Here is a 21536-nt window from a genome sequence, read left to right as displayed (position 1 = left end):
AACATTATCTGTGTTTATGCCTGTAGAATAGTCAGTGTTTGATGTACTTCCTCTCCCTTTATCTAGGATAACGAAAATCTGAAGGAGCAAAATGATGATCTGAATGGACAGATTATTAACCTGAGTATCCAGGGAGCGAAGAGTCTTTTCACCGCCTCTATCACAGAATCACTGGCTGCAGAAATCAGCTCTGTTTCTAGGGATGAGGTAAGTTCATCAGAATTGGTCTTTGCCTTTTGCTTTTTTAAAAAAAAAATTGGCCTTTTTCCAAAAAGCACAACAATTTTCAATTTAATTAATGGTACCCAAAACTCAAGTGAAATTGTTTTGGGATCTGACCAAAGGATCAGGGAGCAGGGCAGATTTGCTTTGGTGTGTGTATGGAATGCCTCATGCCATCTCCAGCCATTGAAGCTTAAATACATTCTAACTTTCTCTACTGCCACTTTTCTGTCTTAATTACAGCTTATGGATGCAATTCAGAAACAAGAGGAGATCAACTACAGGCTACAGGATTACATTGACCGAATTGTTGTGGCAATCATGGAGACCAACCCTGCAATTCTTGAGATCAAACATACTGAGGCACAGTCCTAGCCCCTCTCAGGACCAGTATACAAACAGTAGCTCTTCTCTTCTGTTTGAGTGTAAATTGTGAGGCAATTTCCTCACAGCAATCTTTGACCAACCTTTGAATCATGGACCTGTGCAACTCCTGCACAACTTCAATTCTGTCATCACGCCAAGGTACGAAAGGCATTTGTAATTTCCTACAGGTTTTTGTTCCCCTTCCGTGGGTAGGTTTGATTGCAGGTTACAGCATGGATGGCTGCAGTGTCAGTTTGGACTGCCCAAGTTTGTTTTCTTTTCCTGTAATGCAAAATGCAGTGAAGTAAGGTAATGGATTATTAATGGTAGGGAGGACCAGCACTATATTGGATGGAGCAGATTGTCAGGTGACTGTTCACAGGATCTGCTGTAATACTGGCTGATGTATCCAGTGGCACCTGCTGCATTTCTCAATCCTGGCCCTTTTTTTTCCTGTTTTGACTCATTTCACAATGAAAAGTTCACACTTGCCATGAACCTGATAGTTGCCCTGCCAGGTTCATCTTGCACAGCACAGCTGTCTTGTTGAATGAAGCCACATATCACTACTTGTCTGGTTCAAAGTTAAATTGCAGGGGTTTTAATGCCCAGTCCTTATTTCAACCTGGCTCTTTTTTTGTTTTTAAAGCTACAATTTCAACTTGTGCCTCTGTTAGACTGGTTCTGATGAGCTTGAGTTGAACAAGATGTGATGCAGCTTTGATCTGAAACTGCTGTGAAATCATTAATAAACTTCAGGTAATGGGGCAGGTCTGACAGTGAAAGTACTTCAGTAGCTGCACTTTGGTCTGACTGTTCAGTTATGTCTTCTATAATCCCACCACTCCACCTCAATACATGAAACAGATGTTTGCGTGTAAATGAACATAACACACTGTCACTCATTGGAACACTCCTGTAACACTGCTTTGTATCAAATAACTTTATGATAACACTATACTGTAACTTACTTAAGTTGTTTGCACACTTAGCTTTGTTCTTTGTCTTGATGTTTTGTTGCGATAATACTGACTCTTTAACATTGCTATATGGTGATTCTCACATTGTTCTTTTTTTGGGTTCTTGTTCATGACCTGTTGGCAAAGAGGTTAATTAGGCCATTGATTGTCAGCTGTTTTAACACTATCTCATGCATGTGATCTGTGCAAACAAGTGTCCAGTAACATTACAAAGTTTATCCAAAATATTGGTATTTTTGGTCCCTTTCCTCGATTTTTTTGTTTCAAAAGTGCACACCAGCTAAATTTTTAAATGACTCCTTTTTGGGCACTCAAGACTTGCTGCATGCTTTCAAAAGTTTTGAGCCCATTGTCCTTATCTGCATGCAGAGGTATGGTTGGAGAGCTAGACTTTGAGCTGTCACTGCTCGAAAAATTTAGAGTAGGTCCTACCTTGATCCATTGCTGTGCAGTTCCAGTTCTTGCTCTTTCCACTAGATTCGACCCTACCCTACCCTTCTGGTGTCAATGTGAAGCAGCATTTGGACAGCCTTGCTGTATTAATTTTGATTTTTCCGTAGGATTGCCCAGGTGTTTCAGAACACTGCTTTTGCATTCATATACTCCCAGTCCTTGCAATTGTGCAGCATTCTTTGTTAAGCATTTCTATCCGTAGTTATGATTTGAATTGAATTTGGTGAACAAGGATGTTTCCTTTGAATTCATACTCCATCTCAATGCTGTAAATCAGAAAAAGCCCCGAGCATGCATTGCATCATTTGTACAAGGGAGATCAGGTTGTGGCCTTTTTTTAAAAATTTTGGACAGCTGCAGCTGATGGTGGTGCCGAGAGCCTGTCTTCAGTCTGTTCTGTTTTAAGCTCTGTTGAAGTTTTCATTTTCCGTTCAGAGTGCATGTGAGAGCTTCAGCTCAAGGAGAGCTCTCCTGGTGCCTCTCGTGCCTTCTGCATGAGTTCCATTGATACAAGATGCTGCTGTGTGCTTGTAAACTTTGCATGGTTTCTGGTGTAAATCGATTGTATATTTTGAATTTTCTATCCTTAAACAGTAGAAAGTTATTTTTTATAGAATGAAGGCAGATTTATACTGGAGTTGGATAACTAATGGATTCATTAGAATCACTTGACAGCTCAATTTTGTAAAGTCAATAGGTTGTGTTTGTATATAGTTGGAAACTGAGAGAGCAGGTTGGATGTTGATTTCTTTATGGTCAATGCATTCATTAACTTGCATCCAACTAGCCATAAAGAAGATGATACTGTCGATGATTGTATAAATGAAATGTCTTAAAATATTTTGTCTTATCAATGTAGTAACTTAGCAATTGGAGAAAATTGATGCAAGTTGAGTGACATAGCTCATCTTAAACTGTTTTTAAACAAAGTTCTGATCCTGGCTTGTGTACTGCTTCATCACCAGAGCTAATCCTGAGCACCAATACTTGCTGTTTATACAGAAACTGTCTATCAACCAGGGAATAAATGTTGCATTGATCATCATAGTAATCAGTGACTGTACAGAAATATGGGTTTGTAATCCTGTATAGACTGGCTTTTCTTGGTGCTGAGGTATGGAATGAATGGTGATGTATTGGTTACCGTAAGCATCCAGGCAGATGTACCAAATAAAATATCTAAAACAACACACCCTTGTCTCTGCAAATTTGTTTATGGATAATCACAAACAGCTGGTCCACATATCAATCTTGACTGTTGTATTGTGAGGGGTAAAACCTTAAAGATGCATACTGCAAATCTACTGCAGGATGTCCAAGTGTCTCCATTCATAATAAAAACAAAGAACTGTGGATGTTGTAAAGCAGGAACAAAAACAAAGTTGTTGGAAAAGCCCAGCAGTTCTGGCAGCATCTGTGAAGGATAAAAACAAGAAGTTTACATTTTGGGAAGGGTCCCTGGACCCAAAATGTTAACTTTTCCTTCACAGATGCTGCCAGAACTGCTGGGCTTTTCCAACAACTTTGTTTTTGTCTCCATTCATAGGAACATGCACAACTGGAGTTATTTGGCCCATGCTGTCTGTCAGCTTGCAAGAGCCATACACCTGGTACCACTCTCCAGATAATGATCCAACTATCTTGAAAGCCATAAGTGAGTTGGTCTACACTATACAAACATTCCAGACTACACCACTCTGCATAAATACTTTCCTTGTGTTGCATTTGCCACTTTTTTTTTAGAAAGAGTTGATGTTGAGTTAATACCACGATCAAATCACCCTTTTAATCTCTACTTTTGAAGCTGAAGCTGTTCTTGTCTATCCACACTCATATCTTTAGAACCATCCTTTTTCGGGACATCCTCCACCTTCACACTTTCAAGAGTAATACCAAAAATTGATACCACTGAGGCCAAACTTGTTTTAAAACAACTTTGATATGGCATATGATTACTAAAGCAATGAAGACTAGAACACACTCTTCTTCATCAATCATTTTGTGCACATATCAAAGATGGGTTGACAAATACCACAAAGGTTGGTACTCCTACTTCCGTCTAATTTCTATTTCTATTTCCACTTCCTTACCCCACCACACCCCTGCCATTCCAAGCAAATTGTTTGTTTGTCTTTACAGTTCTCTGCATTAAATTTAATCTGCCATTCCATTCCAGCAACCTGCATCTCATCACTGTCCTCTTCAGTTCAAATACTTTCAAGTATTGTCAGTTATGATTTTTGGAATTGGCACCCATATTTAATTGCAACTTCTGGGGAACTCTAATGTATCTCTTTTTATCCCTAGTCACCTGTGCTATCTCCCATAACTTGGTCAATTTCGTATCCATGCTGGTACTGGTCTCATTTATTTCAAGATCTCTAATTTTGCTGATGGGTTTCCAAAATACACTTGATGGAATTGTGTTTGCCATCACAAAGGGGCTGCTGTAGTGTAGCAGGACTGATTATGGTTCAAGTCCCACCTGCTGTGTAAATGTCATAACATGCCTAAATAGGTTCATTTTAGAGGGATTATGCGCTGAAATGATAGTGTCTCTACTGGGCCAGAAGGTCAAGTTCCACAATGTCACATGGTTGAACAGATTTATTTTTTTTAAAAAAGTACATCTCATTTTAAAAGTTCAAGTAATTTAGTTAAACACTATTTGGTCTCAACAAATCCCTACTGCATTTCTTTCCAATTTTGTAATTGGAAAGAAATTACAAAATTTCTTTTGTAAGTCTTACAGCTCTCACTCCACTTACGTTACACTTATACTGGTCATTGCCTTGCCTATAAAAATCCAGATGTTGTGACTATATAATAGTGGCTCTCAATGAAAAATCATTGAGATTTAGCATCCACTTTTCTGGGATCCTAGATGCCAATGTCTGGACTTTTAAAATCTGCTCAGTTAATTTCTCTTTCCTACTTGCATCTGCTACATCTTTAAAAATTGCAACAAGTGAATATTTCGAAAGTTACCTGTTTTAAAGTGATAATCACTTACAGGAGATTTTTACTTGGATTGGAACAAAAGGCTGACTTCAGAGCAAGAGAAAATTTAATTAATGTTTTTGTTAGTACTAATAAGTGTCCTGTACTTAATCCATCAGAGATGGACCTGCTGTCTCTACTATTCTAACACCTCCACATGTTGGTTATGCACTGAAGGGTTTGGGTCTTTTCTGTAATAATAGAGCTCTAAAAGGAATTGGAGGAAGATCAGGAAGCATTGTCTACACAGCTGTTGCTCAGGGTCAGGACTAGAAGTCATTATCACTTTCATCAAGCTCCTGCTTGTGGATTCTACTTGAAGACTGTTCTGGTTGAATATCAATACTTTCATCATCATCTTCAGCAATTTCATATTCATCTTCTTCATCTTCAACATCAATTTCACTGTCATCCGAATCTTCCTGAAGTGTGAAAATTTGACAACTTGTTAATCATGTAATAGTAGAGACCAGTGCCACCTTCAGCAATCACCTCATGACAAAAGATTATATACAGAGTATCTTAGGCTAATCAGCCAGACTTTTGCAGCAGCAGCCTCCCCTCCTCCATGATTATGAAGGTGAGAACATTCAACCATTTTTGTTCCTCCAAACTCAGCTGGTAACAAAAGCTGTATAATCATACTGCAGCTCTTTGTTAAACCCCCAGCTTATAAAAGATTTGAGTGCAGAGGACTTGGAAAACAGTAACAGGATCAGACAAAGCATGCAACTACAAAAGGGAAGGCATGCTTGACAGATCTACTGGAATTCTGAGGATGAATCTGCCTACACTACACAAAAATTTGACATCAAAAAACATGCAGCATAATATTCTTTGTTTTGCTGTTGGATTTGCTGATCACCTTAAATTGATGGTTTGGTTTGAGGGGGAGTAGGGCTTGGACCCCCCCACCAACTACACTCAGTACATTTAGTTCTCTCATCTATAATATGCAAATTCCCTAGGTTTGCATTTGACACATGATTTGAACAAGCTGAGAATGTGGGCAGATGGATTTTAATATGGGGTTATGCACTTCAATAATCTTGCCTTCCTGTTTTTGCTATCAGAGCAGTGACAGACACAATGTATAAATGCAGGTGCAGCAAGTTGTGAAGACTACAAGTGACTGTAGGCCTTTGAATCCTCCCACTTTAATCACACAAACAAGGGTATCTCGCAAAAATTCTACAGCGCCTTGATGAGTACTAGAGATAACAAGGTGTAGAGCTGGATGAACACACCAGGCTGCGCAGCAAAGCTCACATTTCGGGCCTAGACACTTTTTCTGAAGAAGCGTCTAGGCCCGAAACGTGAGCTTTGCTGCCCAGTCTGCTGTATTCATCCAGCTCTACATCTTGTTATCTCAGATTCTCCGGTATCTGCAGTTCCTACTATCTCTGAGTACTATGTAGTTTTCATCTTGAGGATGGATATTCTGGCTATTGTAGAAGTGCAACAGAGGCTCACTAGACATTTCATATGTCAGTCCTGCCATCCCAGAAGAGAGACTGGATCAGTTTAAAAACTGTATATTCATGAGTTGTGAAGAACGAGAGGGAAATCTCAAACCTGCAACAGGATTAGAAAGAGTAAATGCAGAAAGGATGATGACCAGAGTCCAGAATCAGCGGTCACAGTACAGGAATGCAAGAGGTGGGTAAATTTCTTTGCCCAGAGAGTGGTGAACCTGTGAAATGCTCTGCCACAGAAAGTAACTGAAGCTAAAACATTCAATGTTTTCAAACTATAACTCTTGGGGCTGAAAGGATCAGAGGGCATGAGGAAACAGAAACAAGGAACTGACTTGCATGATTTGTCATGATCATGAGTGGTAGAGCAGTTTTTAAATGGGCTGAAAGGCCTCCTATTTTCTATGTTGCTTGAATGAGGCACATTTCTCAGTATAACAAATTGAATATACATGGATTTGGGCATCAATGGATACTACTGTCTATTAGGCCATTATCAATGTATAATAAAAATAACTGCTGAGTGAACTAAAGCAACAAATGAAACGCAAGTCTCTACAGATGAACCAACCTTGCTGCTGCTGGAATTCTCGGCTTCCTTTGACTGAGCAGATAATGTTTGAAGCTTTATGAAAGCAATAATGGAAAGCAACAGAAGAGAGAAGCAGATTTAAACTAAAAAAAATCAAATGAAAAGCCATTGATAACCAAGCCTCAGACTTGCTACTTCTATGTCATTTCATTTCTCTATACAGCAATCTGTACAAGTTACTGATAACTAAAAGCTTTCAACAATTCCAAACACTGAACATGCCACTATAATCTAGCTCACAAATAGCTTTCCCCGTCCTTTGGAATTGCTAAGCGTGAAAGCGGGTGTAGTTTTACAGGCTGAAATTGTCCAAAACACAAGAAAGGATGGGGAAAGCAGGGCAAGCCAAAACACAACCATCACAGCAAATGGAAAACCACCCAGTGAGAAAGTGAGCTGACAACAGCAAAACAAAAAAAATGATGAGGATGATAAGGAAGCCATCAGCAAACTATACTAAACTGCTGGAAGATGATATCTGGGTTCCTCAAATCATACCTCTTAGGCACATGCTGAATGTGACAAAATGTGTGCTAATACAAGTTTATTTGTCAGATTGCTTTCTTGGCAAACAGCTACCATTCTCTAAGCTCCCAAATATCCACTTCCCTCACTGAGGAACCTGTGGCCATTCATTCCATTGAAGGCAAAAGACTGGTTGCACTGCAGGATGACCTTGATCACTTTTAAAAGGATCAGAGGCTGCTTATAATCCACCAAAGTGCCATTAACATCAAATGTGCAAAGTACTACAAGATCTCAAAACAGATGAATCTAAACAAGCTACAGCTTCTCACCTCATCCTCAGTGTCACCTCCGTGCATTGTCCCGACCACGCGACCACCAACTCTGCCTGTAAATGTTAAATTGATTTATTTAGAGTGGTACATCCAGCCATCTTATTGTTTGTGAGTCTTAAAATACAAAAATCTGAACATTGTGAACCTTGTGCCTGAAAGTGGTGAGCACTTTCCAATTTGCAAAGTTCACTGACTAAGCAAAAAGCAAACCTTTAAGTCAGTTAAAAATGCAGGCACAGTTTACAGGACAGTGTGAGGAAGCAGCCATGAATTTAAAAGGTAACACAAATTTCAATCCTTTTGCAACAAGGAGCATTACTAAAGCACTGACGTTTATGGTTAATGAAATCCACTGAACTGTAAAAATTCTTTCGAACTGGATCATGCAATTGCTGTGGGCTGAACAATCTCAAAAGATAAACAACATTCCTTGAAGAAATGCTAACTGCAAGCCGAATCCTAAATCAGAATCTTGGTGAGAAAATAAATAACATGATCGAAGAGCGAGGGTAATGAGAGAACAAGGGTTACCCTTTAGAAAGGCTTGAACCTAGGCAATGGATCCCGCATCAATTAATTAATTGAGTACGTGCTTAGCATCTGCAAGCACTGATCACTCAAATTGGATAAACTATTATCCACAGAAAGGCCAGTTTCTTATGTCAATATTCACATCTCAACATACAAGTTCAGTATGTGATCGTCCACTGAGGTCCTGACAAAGTTACCTTACCACAGGCCAGTGTACTTGGTACCATAATGGGATACTGAGCGTCTAGACCATTTCAGGTAGGATTACTGATGGGACACTTACCTGCATCTACAGGATGATGGCATTAAGATTAATTACAGAAAATGGATGATCTCCTTGGATTAAAAGCAAATCTTTAATGTAAATGATTAAGAGCGACATTGAAGCAATATGTTGAAGGGCAGTGACTCAGTACAGCATTCTAGGCACTGGTATGCACGTGGGTAGGTTTGTTTTCAGATCATGGCTCAGTGGTTAGCACTGCTACCTCACAGTACCAGGGACCCGGGTTCAATTCCACACTCAGACGACTGTCTGTGTGGAGTTTGCACATTCTCCCCATGTCTGTGTGGGTTTCCTCCGGGTTCTCTGGTTTCCTTCCACAGTCCAAAGGCGTGCAGGCTAGATGGATTAGCCATGGGAAATTGCCCATAGTGTTCAGGGATGCGTAGATTATGTGGGATGGGTCTGGGTGAGATGCTCTGATGGTCGGTGCAGATCCTATGAGGAGGATTCTATAAGGCACTGCAAGCTTTGCAGTGGGCCAAAAAGTTGGATTAATAAAGCACTCGAGTTCCAAGAAAAGATTAAGCAGAGTGGAAATGGTTCCATCAGAAACTAGTAGCCAGCGAGATCTCAAGCTTCTGAAGAAAGGTCACAAACTTAGAATGTTAACTTTGTTTCTCTCTCCATAGAAGCTGCCTGACCTGTGTATTTCCAAGAATTTTGTTTCCTTTTCAGAATTTCAGATTTCCGCACCTACAATCTTTTGGGATTTTCTGTCCAAGATCTGAATGGACAGAAGCCAGATTGGAATAAATATTTGAGACAAAACCGTAAATTAAGTAGCATCGCCAGACACTTAAGTAACTGCGTAGAGAACTACTCAGTTATTTAGGAAAGAAAACGTGGAGTTATGGAAGATAATACAGCACAGTTGTTTTAGCACTTTGCACTTACCATTTGCAGCAGCTTCATCAACCATCATAGTGTCCATAATATTAGCGTGCTTGCCCACGGTCTCTACAGGAATCTAAAGCAATGTGCTTGAAGCCTTTATGCTAAGTTAATTTAGAATAGCTGTCAATAAAGCCTCCCTAAAGCAAGGCAACACCACATACCCTGAACAGGCAGTTCCCTGGTAAGACGTGGTTTTAGTGGTCTTCTGTCTTCTAGTTCACTATCTGAGCCTTCATCTTCCTGTAGCTCATTGTCAGAATCATCGTCTTTCCCTATTTTGAGGTAGAAGTTTGTTAGTATCAGCAATCTATATTTATATAGCACCTTTAACATAGGAAAAGTCCCAAAACATTTTAAACAGCATTAATAAGAATACCTAATACCAAACCACTCAAAGGAGATATTAGGAAAGGTCCTGAAAATCCTATTTAAACAGGTAGATTTCAAGCAGTGTTAAAACAGGGAAGAGGGATTTAGGAAGTTTATGGACCAAACAGTTGAAAACATGGCTGTCAATACAGAAGTGATTAAAATGGAAGTATAGACATCTTAGAGGATGACAGTGAGTTCATAGAGGATTTGGAACATTAATGGAGCGTTAAGATAGTTAAAATTGATGGACTGCTCAATACTGAGCCAACAGCAGGTGCTTAATGAGTACACAAGACTTGGTGCAAGTTTAGACGTGGACAGCAGAGCTTTTGATAAGCTTAAATGTTGGAAGAGCGGAAGGTAGAAGGCTATCGAACAATGTTTTGCTGCAGTCAAGTCTAGAAATAACAAAAGCATGGACAGGAATTTCAGGAGCAAATCAGCTAGAATGGTTCAGAGTTCAGGAAATGTTGGACATAGGCAGTCTTAACAACAGTCTGTAACAGGTATGGTGAAGTAGAGTGGGGTTTCACCAGAATACATGTAAAAATACTTTTTGAATGTGGTCACCACAGGGACAACATGTGGATTGGAAACAGGAAGGGTCCAATGAAGGATCCTTACAGGACATCAACAGTAGCTGATTTGCAATGGAAAGGTGATTTACTGGCTACAATTGGATATGGATAAGTAGAAAACCAGGTGAGTGTGGAACTACTGTATTGCAGTTCTAACCAAGTGGACGGCAAAGGAGCTATGCTAGAGAATGGAATGGTCAACTCTCAATATGGAGGGTAGGAGGGCTGGCCATGCTAAGTTGCCGATAGTGTCCAGGGATGCACAGGCTAGGGGGATTAACCATGGAAAATGCAGGATTACAGGGATAGGGTTGGATGCTGTTTGGACAGGCAGTGTGGACTTGTTGGGCTGAATGGCCTGCTTTCACACTGTAGGGATTCTATGATTCTAAAAGCCTGAAGGCTGATCGAGAAGGATGAAGGATAGTTTACCTTTGTCACAGTCACACAGGATGTGACTTGTAACCATGACAGGAACCCTGCCAGTTTGGCACTGAGACAGAAAATCCAATGGAAGCCATTCAAGTATGAAATTCCTGGAAAGAATGCATAGAACGGAATAGACAGTTTGGGGTCAGGGTGATGTTTACAAGAAAAGAAGGTTTGGGGGCTGATGATCATAGATTTGAAGGGGAGAGAATTGGTACCTGAGAAAACAGACGTTTGCAACTTTTATTACGTTTTGGGTCTACAGAGAGCACAGTGTGTGCCTCTCCTGAATCAAGGTTATATATTACACAATAAAAGACTGCCCACCAGAAATACCCGCATATTACCACAGACATATGCAATGCACATGCAATATATTCTGCATTTTCTGAATTATGGCAGTTTACTCTTCCAACTCCTAGAAACAATGGGTGATCATCAGTCAGCTGGCTACATACAGGTTCTCTCTCCTGTCCAATAATCAGATGCTGCTGGACTTATACTGTCAGAGCAAAAATATTTGAAATAGCTGAAACAATTAACAGAAAAACACAACAGAGTTTCACTTTACCTGTATTTTTCATAAGCCTCTTTTCCTCCTCCTTCAATTTATTCTGCATCAGCCGTAGTGTATTTTCAGTTTCCTGAGAAACAGGGAAATATCCAAGTATTGGTTGCAACAGTATAGACACATGATAAAGACCCACACATTCAACAATTATTATAACCAATAATTCTATTTTTAAATAAAATTTCTGAATCACTTACCTCAAACCTTTCCTGTTCCATCCTGTGCAAGTCTTCAAGCTGCTGCTCCAAGTAGCACAAATTACGAAACTTTTCCACATAGGTCTCGTATTGTTTCTGGAGCTCCTCTTCAATCTTCTCATATTCATCCATGAAAGCTGGCCTGAGGATAAAAGATATCAAAAGACTTTCCATTCAAAAATACAAATCAATTTAAATCGCCAGAGATCTCTTATTATCATGTAGGAAATGGCAGACCAGATGATCAAATCCAGTTGACTGGTAGTTTTATTGGTATGCAATTTCTCATGTTGCTTTCCGACCAACTGGAAGTAGATCAAATCATTTCAAATCACTGAAAATCTGAACCATTTTATTTGTTTGGAACATTAGTCCACCAGCTAAGGAAACTTAAAACATCCACTATTCTAATAAATGTCACAATTGCAAAATTGTCTACCATACTGAGGCATTTCACCACCCGAGCGTATATAATGAATATGTCATATATCAGTGCATATCTCTGAACTTACACATGGACGTTAACGTTATGGAAAATAAATTCTCTGTTCCAATGTGCAAAAATTACAGTTTACAGGGAACTGCAAGGGAGATTAAAAATCAGCAAACTTATGGAAATAATTTCTATTTCCCACCATTACCAGCCAAGCGTTGCCAAGCATGTTACAGTGGGAATAATTCACTCCAACTTTATAGTTTTGTAATTCTTGGCTTTGGCTAGCAGTGATATGGGCCATTGACGGCAAGCAGCTTAATGCTGAATGATTTTGATGAACACATCAAATGTCGCACTTACACTACTAACCCCACCAATTTTAATAAATTTGTTCTTGTACGTATTTCCACAAATCTTCTGTGATAATGGGAACTGCAGATGCTGGAGAATCCAATATAACAAAGTGTGAAGCTGGATGAACACAGCAGGCCGAGCAGCATCTCAGATGCACACCCTCTGATGAAGGGTCTAGGCCTGAAACGTCAGCTTTTGTGCTCCTGAGATGCTGCTCAGCCTGCTGTGTTCATCCAGCTCCACACTTGATTATCCACAAATCTTCTGACTACTTTTGATTCCTATCTGAACTTGTTTTACATTAATTTGTGGGATGTGTGTGTCATCGGCTAGACCAGTATTTATTTCCCATTCCTGTAGTCCTGGAGTATCTGGTAGTGACCTGTCTTCTTGAACTGCTGCAGTCCTTGGGACATAAGGAAACCTGTAGTGCGATTAGGTAGGCAAGTCCAGAATTGTGACCTCGTGATGATGAAGGAATAGAAAAATAGGGCGAGATGGCAGTGCAGTAATGTCACTGAACTCTTAAACAAGCAGCCCAGTATAATATTCAAGGAACATGGGTTCAAATCAAAACACAGCAGATGGTGAAATTTGAATTCAATAAAATTTGAAATTCAATGCTCACCTAATCATGATCATGTAACCACTTCAAGTACTATTAAAAACTCATCTGGTTCACAAATGTCCAGCATCCTTACCTGGTCTGGCCCACTTGTGACTTGCAGCAATTGCGGCTGACTCTCAAATGCCCACTGAATAGGTGAGCAAACAACTCAGTTGTATCAAACTGCTACAAAGGAATAAAACTGGATGGATCAACTGGTATAGTCATACCCACAGATTAATGATGTCCCAGACAACACCATCATTATTTCTAGGCCTATCACATTCCCACTGATAGGACAGACCTTCCGCATGTGCCAGTACTGTGGTGACACAGTCAGAAAGGAGTTGCATTGGGAGTCTTCAACTTTGATTCTGAAACGCATGAAGTCTCATAACTATAGGTGATACACGGAGAAAGAAAATCTGCTAATTATTATCTACCACCCTCCCTTGAACAATGAATCAGTACATGTGAATGTTGAACATCACATGAAGCAAGCACAGAGGGTGAGAAGGGCACAGAACATACTCTGGTTGGAGGACTTCAACGTCTATCACAAAGTGTGCCTCAGCAGCATCAGTGCTGACCTCTGACTGAGTCCTAAAGGACACAGCAATTGTACTGGGTGGTGAGGAAACCAACAAGATGGAAAAAATATACTTGACGTCTAGTTTACCAATCTACTTGTTGCAGATGCATCCATCCATGACAACATTGATGGGTGTGATTGTTGCACCATCCCTGAAGAGATAAAGTCTCATCTTAACAACGAAAATACACTCTATCATGCTGTGTTGCACTACCACCATGCTTGATGTGAAAAGACGTTGAGCAATTAAAAGGTGAATGTCTATGAGACACTATGGGCCAACAGCTTGGCATAACTGCATTTAAACACTATCTGTAACCTCATGGCCTAGCTTAAATCCACTCTACAATCATTATCAAGCGAGGAAATCAACCCTGATTCAATGAAGAGTGCAGGGGAACATGCGAGGAGCAGCACTAGTCCCACTTAAAATGAAGTGTCAATCTGGTGGAGCTACAATATAGGACTACTTGCATGCCAAGTAGCTGATGCAGCATACAATAGATAGTGTCAAGCAATTCTACAACCAATGCATCTGATCTAAGGTCTTCAGTCCTACCACATCAGATCATTGTGGACAATTAAAACTAACATGTGGTGTTAGTATCCCACAAATATCCCCATTTTCAATAATGTGAGGGCCCAGCATACAGTGCAGATTCTGGTACAGATACCACTCTTCAACCAATTTGATTTACTCTACATATCAAGAGAGGGATGAAAACACTGGATATTGTAAAAGTGAAGAATCCTAACAACATTCCGGCAATAGCACTGAAGAGGAGTTGTTTTCCACAACAAGCAGTACTTCTAACCAAGCTACTGTAGTATAGCTACAACAGTGACATCTACTTGACAATGAGGAATATTGCCCAGGTATGTCTTGTGCACAAAAAGAAAGACAATCCAATCGGGTCAATTATGATCCTACCAGCCTACTTCGATCATTGGCAAGGTGATGGAGGGGGTCATTGACAGTGCCAACAAGTGGCACCTGCAAAGAAATAACCCCTACTCTTAACTGCGCTCTGAAATAGCCTTACAAGACTATCAAATTGTATAAAGTCTAAAGAAAGGAATGAAACTGGACAGATGAGCTAGTGCAATCTCAGCACCACACATGACAACAGCAAATCTAGTCTTGCTGACCATGAAAAGTCCTCCTGACGACGATCTGATTGTTTGTGCCAAAATTCGGAGATTTGTCATGACTTACAATCTCTCAGACACCACCACCATCCATGGGTATTTCCCACCCAAATAACATGACAAACTCACCACAGTTGACGCCACTGAGGGCTGGAGGTGCCTGGGAGTAAACATTGAGTCAATGAGGTCTCCTGGCATTAGGTCAAACATGGACAGGGAAATCTCCTGCTGATTACTGTCTATTGCCATTACTGCCCCATTCCTCAAAGATACTACACTTTCCCAATCCCTCAACTCCTTCAGGTGAAGCTATTCTAAGTTACTAAGTCCATGAAAGAAACAGCAAGGTTGCAATTGGCAACATAACAGTCCATGCACAGATCAAAACACTACACCAAGTTGTTTCCGAGTCTGACCTGACACTCTGCAAGGTCTGCAGCCGCTTCTTACTCCTCTCCAGCTCCATCTTCTTCTTTTCAATCTTAGCCTCCAGGTTTGCTTCATCAGAGGCAACATTGTTCAGCATTTCCTTGGTCCTTTGCACTTGTTCCTGGAACAAAAACAGCAACAAAATATTGTGCGTTTTGAAAAAGGGTCAAATTAGGTTTCACAAAATATCCACCAATTAAATTTGGCAATTGCTCCCAGGGTGAAATAGCACAAAAATCAGAATGTAGGAAATACCTGCCCAACTGGAAGCTCTGTCATTATAGATAAAGACTGACTTAGCTTTCAATTTCCACAAATAACAGTTTGAAACCAAAAAATGCAGAAAAGAACAAAAGACTTGAAATTATATAACATTTTTTTACCATCGCCATACATCCAAAAGTGGCTTGCAAAAAATTAAGTACTTTTTAAAATGTAGTTATTTTTGTAATGTAGGAATTGCATAGCTGATTTGCACAACAAACTGCCACAAACAGCAATGCAGTAATGACCAGATGATGTATTTTTGGGCTGCCGAACAAGGAAGAAGTATTGGTTAGGACACACTGATCCTCTTTAAAATATAGTGATATGAGATCTTCTATATTCATCTGGGAAGGAAGACAGAGCCTCAGTTTAACATTTTGTCTGAAGGACAGTACCTTCAACCATATAGCACTCCTTTATATACTTAAGAAGAGGGACTTAAGAAAATGTAATCAAGATCAGCACTAGATATTTCTACAAATTGCTTCATAAATTTTTTTCATAATTTTTTTATATCACTCCAAAGTACAGCTAATCTGCACAGGAAACTCAAGTCCTCCTGGTACCCCTCCTCCAATATATTGCTTCCTGGGAAAGTAATTAACGAGGAGTAGAGAAGATAGATATTTTGAAGGAGGTCAGTGGGACATTATCAAAATTTGCTACTGATAGCAACAATTACTCAGGATCATGATTAGTTTCCAAAACAAAGTCTTCCCGTGTTTTCAATTTTCATGGGCCCTAATATTGTTTTCAGTCCAGATTTTAAAAAAATACAGTAAATATCAATATATATATATTCTGTAAAGGTTTCTTAGGACTCTTATTTGTTTTGAAGACAGTCTTTTTTTTTATTTATTCATTGATTGTTAGCATTGCTGGCTGGCCAGCATTTACCTCACATCTCTAACTGCACTTTAAGTGTTGGTGAGAGGCTTGTGAACCACTGCAGATTAAATTGCATCTGCCACTGTGCCGCCCATATGACTAACCTGTCTGTATCTAAAGCTAACTCACTATAATTTCTTTAATTCCAGCTCTTAATGCCTTCTCAGTCTCGTTGATTTCCAGTGGTCTGGCTATTGCAGCTGTTCTCATCTCCTGGAAAAGAAGCAGAATAATTAATTACAAACTTATAAAAGTTAGCTAGAAACAAGAAATAGGTAAAGAACAGCACGTTCTATCAGACCAGTCCAATGCTGGCACCAAAGGACCACAAAACCTACAACATGCAACTCCGGAGAGACAGAACAGGCAGATTCTTGATCAAAAGGAAAATTACGGGGAAAGGGCAAGAATGTGGATGTTAGGAAAGTCAGATCAGCCATGATTCTATTGAATGACAGTGCGCGCTCGAGGGAATGAACGGCTGACTCTTGCTCCTACACAGACAGCATGGTTAGTAAATTTGCAGATGACACCAAAATTGGTGGTATAGTAGATTATGGAGAACAGTATCTCAGACAGCAAAGTGATCTTGATCAGTTGGGTCGATGGGCTGAGAAGTTGCAGATGGAGTTTAATTTGGATAAATGTGAGGTATTGCATTTTGATCAAACAAACAAGGGCAGCTCTTATACAATTAAAAGTACAGCCCTGGGTAATGTTGTAGAACAAAGAGACCTATGGGTCCAAGTACATAATTCTTTGACGTTTGCATCTTATCAGGACAGGGTGCTTAAGAAGGCATTTAGCACACTTGCCTTCACTGATCAGACCTTTGAGTATAGGAATTGGGACATCATGTTGTAGTTGTACGGGATGCTGGCAAGGCCTTTTCTGGGGTACTGTGTCCAGTTCTGGTCGCCCTGTTATAGGAAGGATATTATTAAGCTGAAGAGGGTTCAGAAAAGATTTACAAGGATGTTGCCAGGAATGGAGGGTTTGAGTTATAAGGAGAGGCTGAATAGGCTGGACTTCTTTCCACAGGAGCATAGGAGATTGAGGGTGACCTTATAGAGGTTTATAAAATCATGAGGGTATAGATAAGGTGAATAGCATGTGTCTTTTCCCTAGGGTGGGGGCTTTCAAGACTGGCAGGCATGTTTTTAAGGTGACAGGAGAAAAATTTAAAAAGACATGGAGATAATTTTTTTTTAAAACACAGACTGGTTTGTATGTGAAATAAACTTCCACAAGAAGTGGTGAATACCGGTTAATACTAGTGAATACAACGTTAAAAAGACATTTGGATAAGTACACGATTGGAGGGATATGGGCCAAGTGCAGGTAGGTGGGACTAGTTTAGTTTAAGATTATGGTCAGCATAGACTGGTTGGACCAAAGGGTCTGTTTCCGATTCAATATGACTAATTTCTTATTGTCATGGGGTTTAAATGATCTTATAGGAAAGGAAACCTAAGGAAAATCCAGGGAAATTCCTCTCTGACTTCTGATAATGATTAAACAAGCCTCTAGTACCCCATAGTGCGAGAAAGACACAGTCCTAAATAGTCCCATCACTATAATAGTCACACAGAGACTCAGGAGACATGGTGGCAGGGAGATAATGTTCCTGAGCACTAGTAATACAGACTAATGAGTAATAGATGCTGGCAAATAGATGCTGGGCAAAAGCCATGACAGAACAAAGAAAAAATCTCTACCCATCTCTTTATACAATGACAGAGGGATTAATGACCCGAATCTCCATTTGTCTCCTCCAGAAGATTATGTGGATAACACTCGAAAGTCCAACTAGATCCCTCTGGAATATGTGCTGAGAATCTCGATTCATTATTTGAGGCATTAAATTGTTCCCAAGCCTTGATTAACTCTAAGAGGTTTTTCTGGTCAACAGCTGTGCCGGTTCTATATTTACGTATCTAAAACTCATATTCTGAGGTCTTGTCTATGGGTAGCGAAGTTGTAGAAGAAGGTGCTGAAGTAGTTTGTATCCATGAAGTTGTCAAACAATTATAAGCCTTCCTGGAAAGAACAGGATTTTGGGATATCATGATACAAGAAGACTAGCACTGACATCATAAAGGGGCAACAATATGGCTTAATTCCACAGAAGTTTTTTTAATAAATAAACAATGGACTTAAACAGCTTAATGAGCTATGCAATTTCAATCCTATGTGATGCTTTACCTTCACTAAGTTGGAAATTAGCAATGCAACTACAAAAAAAAATGCCTAGAGTCAATGCTAGACAATAGCTTGCTTGACAATATTGTCCCCTATGATATGCCTGCACTCCAGTCGAAACTCATTTGGTATAGACAACTGTGTTTCCTTCAGCTACCAGGAACCCCGAAGTACTAATAACATTGTATTGCACTGAAACTTGGCACAGAATTTTGCATGGGCTTGGGAAAACCCAACCTACTCAACACTGCTCATCATACGCACTCAACATATCAGCATAGGATTTTTGTCATTTACACAGGGGTCAGGTTTACAGTGCATTTTGTGAGCTAGTTAGAGGACGTCCTTGGTGTTCCATGGGTTAAGGATCCTTTAACGTCACACACAGCCACCTCTGTGCTGCCCTACTTCCTTTCTCTGTAGTCATCTACCTTGCAGTATGCATGGCTAAACGTAAGGAGTTATTTCAAAATAACTGGGATAAAATAAATGCTAGCAATTGATCAAAACCCTGAATCCAAACACACTAAAATTTATACTGTAAGAGAGAAACTCCAGTTTATAAAATAACGTAATCCACAAAGGCATCTTTTGTGTTGAAACCTCTTAAAAGTTTCAAGCTTTCTTGAATCAATGGACCACTTACTGAGCTGAAGCCATGACAGACATTCCTTTATATCCGTGAGGGTTCCATCCCTGAAAACCCCCGTGAATCAAGAAATTCGTGAGTGTGGAGTTCACTTAAAAGTAGTTTTAAAATCGTGCCTATGCAATTTTTGCCCACATATGTTCATTTTTGTTGTTACTTATTTTGTGACAGTTAGGCAAATTTGTGATTCATGCATTTACAGTTACAGAGGATTTACTGTAGATCATTTAAAGCCCAGCCATGCATTCATAATGGCTACAGCTGTTATCATAAATACTTATAACAACATTGTCTGAAGCTGGCAAAATTGATACCCCACTTCATTTCTAAAGCAGACTGTCTCTTAATCAATGGAAACCAGCAGGTGAAGTGATTTATTTCTCAACTTTCAAAAGCAGACTCTTTTTAAAAAAAAATCAGTATGTCAACTGTTTCAAATTGCATACAAAACATGGACAGTAGATGCTGACAGGATTTTGTTTTTACATTTTGTAGTAGTTGGCTTCTTTCAGAGATGAAAGCAGAGGGAGGAGTCATGTGACCTGCCAGTCCAATCAAGGACAGGGTTGGGATTATGCAGAGGGATGTGGGGACTTGCCCAGACATTAAATGGGGAGCATGGCATGCATAAACTGTGTGATGTACTCGGTAAATTAGATTTATAGTTGTATTAAATCATGTTTTGCAAGATAACCAGCAAAGCTAAGGTTTTAAGTGATTACAATGACGAGGAGGTAAAGGCCAGCAACTCAGATTGTAAGAATAAAGTTAGAATACCAAAGTTGCAGAATAACTCGTTGTCAAAGAATAATCAAATGCCTCTCTTCAGAAAATTACAGCCGTTCCTCGTCAACCCAGCTCTCGACACATGGACACAATACAGGCAGATACTGGGTTGCAAACTGATTCTATTCTTGGGTCCATTCACACATCAATTTGTATAGAAGTCAGAACACAACACAGAACAATATAAAATGGCCAATCACAAGTAAGCAAAACATTCATGTTGGATCTTTAAAATTAATATTAACAAACCCCTGTACGGTATCACGTTATCAAGTTGGACCTTTTACAGCAGGGACACCCTGTAAGTATCTGTGACAATGAAATTGAGGGCAAAGAGAAATACGCAGTCATTTTGTTAGCTGTATATGGGACACAGACATACAGTCCAATTTGATGGTTAACTTCCCTGAATTCCCTTATTACAAAAACATTTGCAGAGATCATACAGTCACTCAAATGGAACTACCACCCCAAGCTCCCAGTAATTTTATAGTGTTACAAGTTTAACTTGACCAAGTTTAACTTGACTTAGGGGAGACCACTGCAGCCTTCATTAGTGAGGTTCAAGGAGATTGCAGAGCACTGCGGCTTTAAGTCTATGTTAAATGTGATGCCAAGAGATTGCTTAGCATGTTGCACTAATGATGAAGCCATAAAAAAGCTTTCAGTAAAATCAAAAATTCATAAAAATGATTGCTCGAGTTTGCTTTAGGCACGGACGGTGTGGAAAGAGAACACAGAAGGTCTGTAATCTACCAATTAGGTGGGAAACCACAAGCAGCAGTGGCACTCGGAATGAAGACACTGGTAAAAGCAAGGAAATGAATGTGGGACAAAAACAAAGTTACTGGAAAAGCTCAGCAGGTCTGGCAGCATCTGTGAAGGTCAAAACAGAGTTAATGTTTCAGGCCTGGTGACCATTCCTCAGAACTGATAGTGGCTGGGAAAACGTCAGTTTATATGCAGAAAATAGGGACATGGGTGGGGTTGGAAGTAAATGATAGGATATAGCCCAAAAGGAAAGAAAGACAGTTGGGCAGACAAACAAGTTGCTAACTATCAGGCTGAGAGGGTGAATAGTTGTTAATGGGCACTGTTAGTGACTAACAACAGGTAGTGTAATGGCAGACTACATGATAACAAGGCCTGGTGTGTGGGGTAGGGAACTGGAACATGGGAGAGTTTAGGCCCTAAAATTATTGAACTCAATATTGAGTCTGGAGAGCTGTAGGGTCCCCAAGCAGAAAATGAGGCGTTCGCCCAGCTTGCGTTGGGCTTCGCTGGAACACCGCAGCAAGCCAGAAATAGAGATGTTGGCCAGGGAGCAGGGTGGTGCGTTAAAGTGGCAGGCAACAGGCAGTTCAGGGTCTTTTTTGCGAGCAGAACGTGGATGTTTTGCGAAGCAGTTGCCAAGTCTACTCTTCATTTCCC

At 39.9% G+C, this 21536-nt stretch overlaps 2 protein-coding genes across 3 annotated transcripts in view; one reads left to right on the top strand and one right to left on the bottom strand.

Annotated features, from left to right (window-relative positions):
• Positions 1-3209, top strand: part of rab11fip3 (RAB11 family interacting protein 3 (class II)) — a 94018-nt gene extending 90809 nt beyond the window's left edge. For both annotated transcript variants that reach the window (XM_048552239.2, XM_048552238.2), the window contains exons 14-15: positions 67-207; positions 466-3209. In XM_048552239.2, the coding sequence (XP_048408196.1) occupies positions 67-207; positions 466-597 (273 nt within the window). In that variant the 3' untranslated portion in view covers positions 598-3209. The remainder of the gene's footprint in view (positions 1-66; positions 208-465) is intronic.
• A 1404-nt stretch (positions 3210-4613) lies between these two features.
• The window catches only part of cluap1 (clusterin associated protein 1), a 23354-nt gene continuing 6431 nt past the window's right edge, over positions 4614-21536 (bottom strand). The window contains exons 6-12 of the mRNA XM_048552114.2: positions 16598-16681; positions 15301-15434; positions 11747-11888; positions 11550-11622; positions 9761-9871; positions 7886-7941; positions 4614-5443 (exon numbers count right to left, since the gene is read on the bottom strand). Of these exons, the coding sequence (XP_048408071.1) occupies positions 5291-5443; positions 7886-7941; positions 9761-9871; positions 11550-11622; positions 11747-11888; positions 15301-15434; positions 16598-16681 (753 nt within the window). The 3' untranslated portion in view covers positions 4614-5290. The remainder of the gene's footprint in view (positions 5444-7885; positions 7942-9760; positions 9872-11549; positions 11623-11746; positions 11889-15300; positions 15435-16597; positions 16682-21536) is intronic.

Source organism: Stegostoma tigrinum, chromosome 23 (assembly GCF_030684315.1).
Source record: "Stegostoma tigrinum isolate sSteTig4 chromosome 23, sSteTig4.hap1, whole genome shotgun sequence".
NCBI classification, from domain to species: Eukaryota; Metazoa; Chordata; class Chondrichthyes; order Orectolobiformes; family Stegostomatidae; genus Stegostoma; species Stegostoma tigrinum.
Note: the sequence above shows the minus strand (reverse complement) of the source record. Positions and strands in the feature narration are given on the sequence as shown.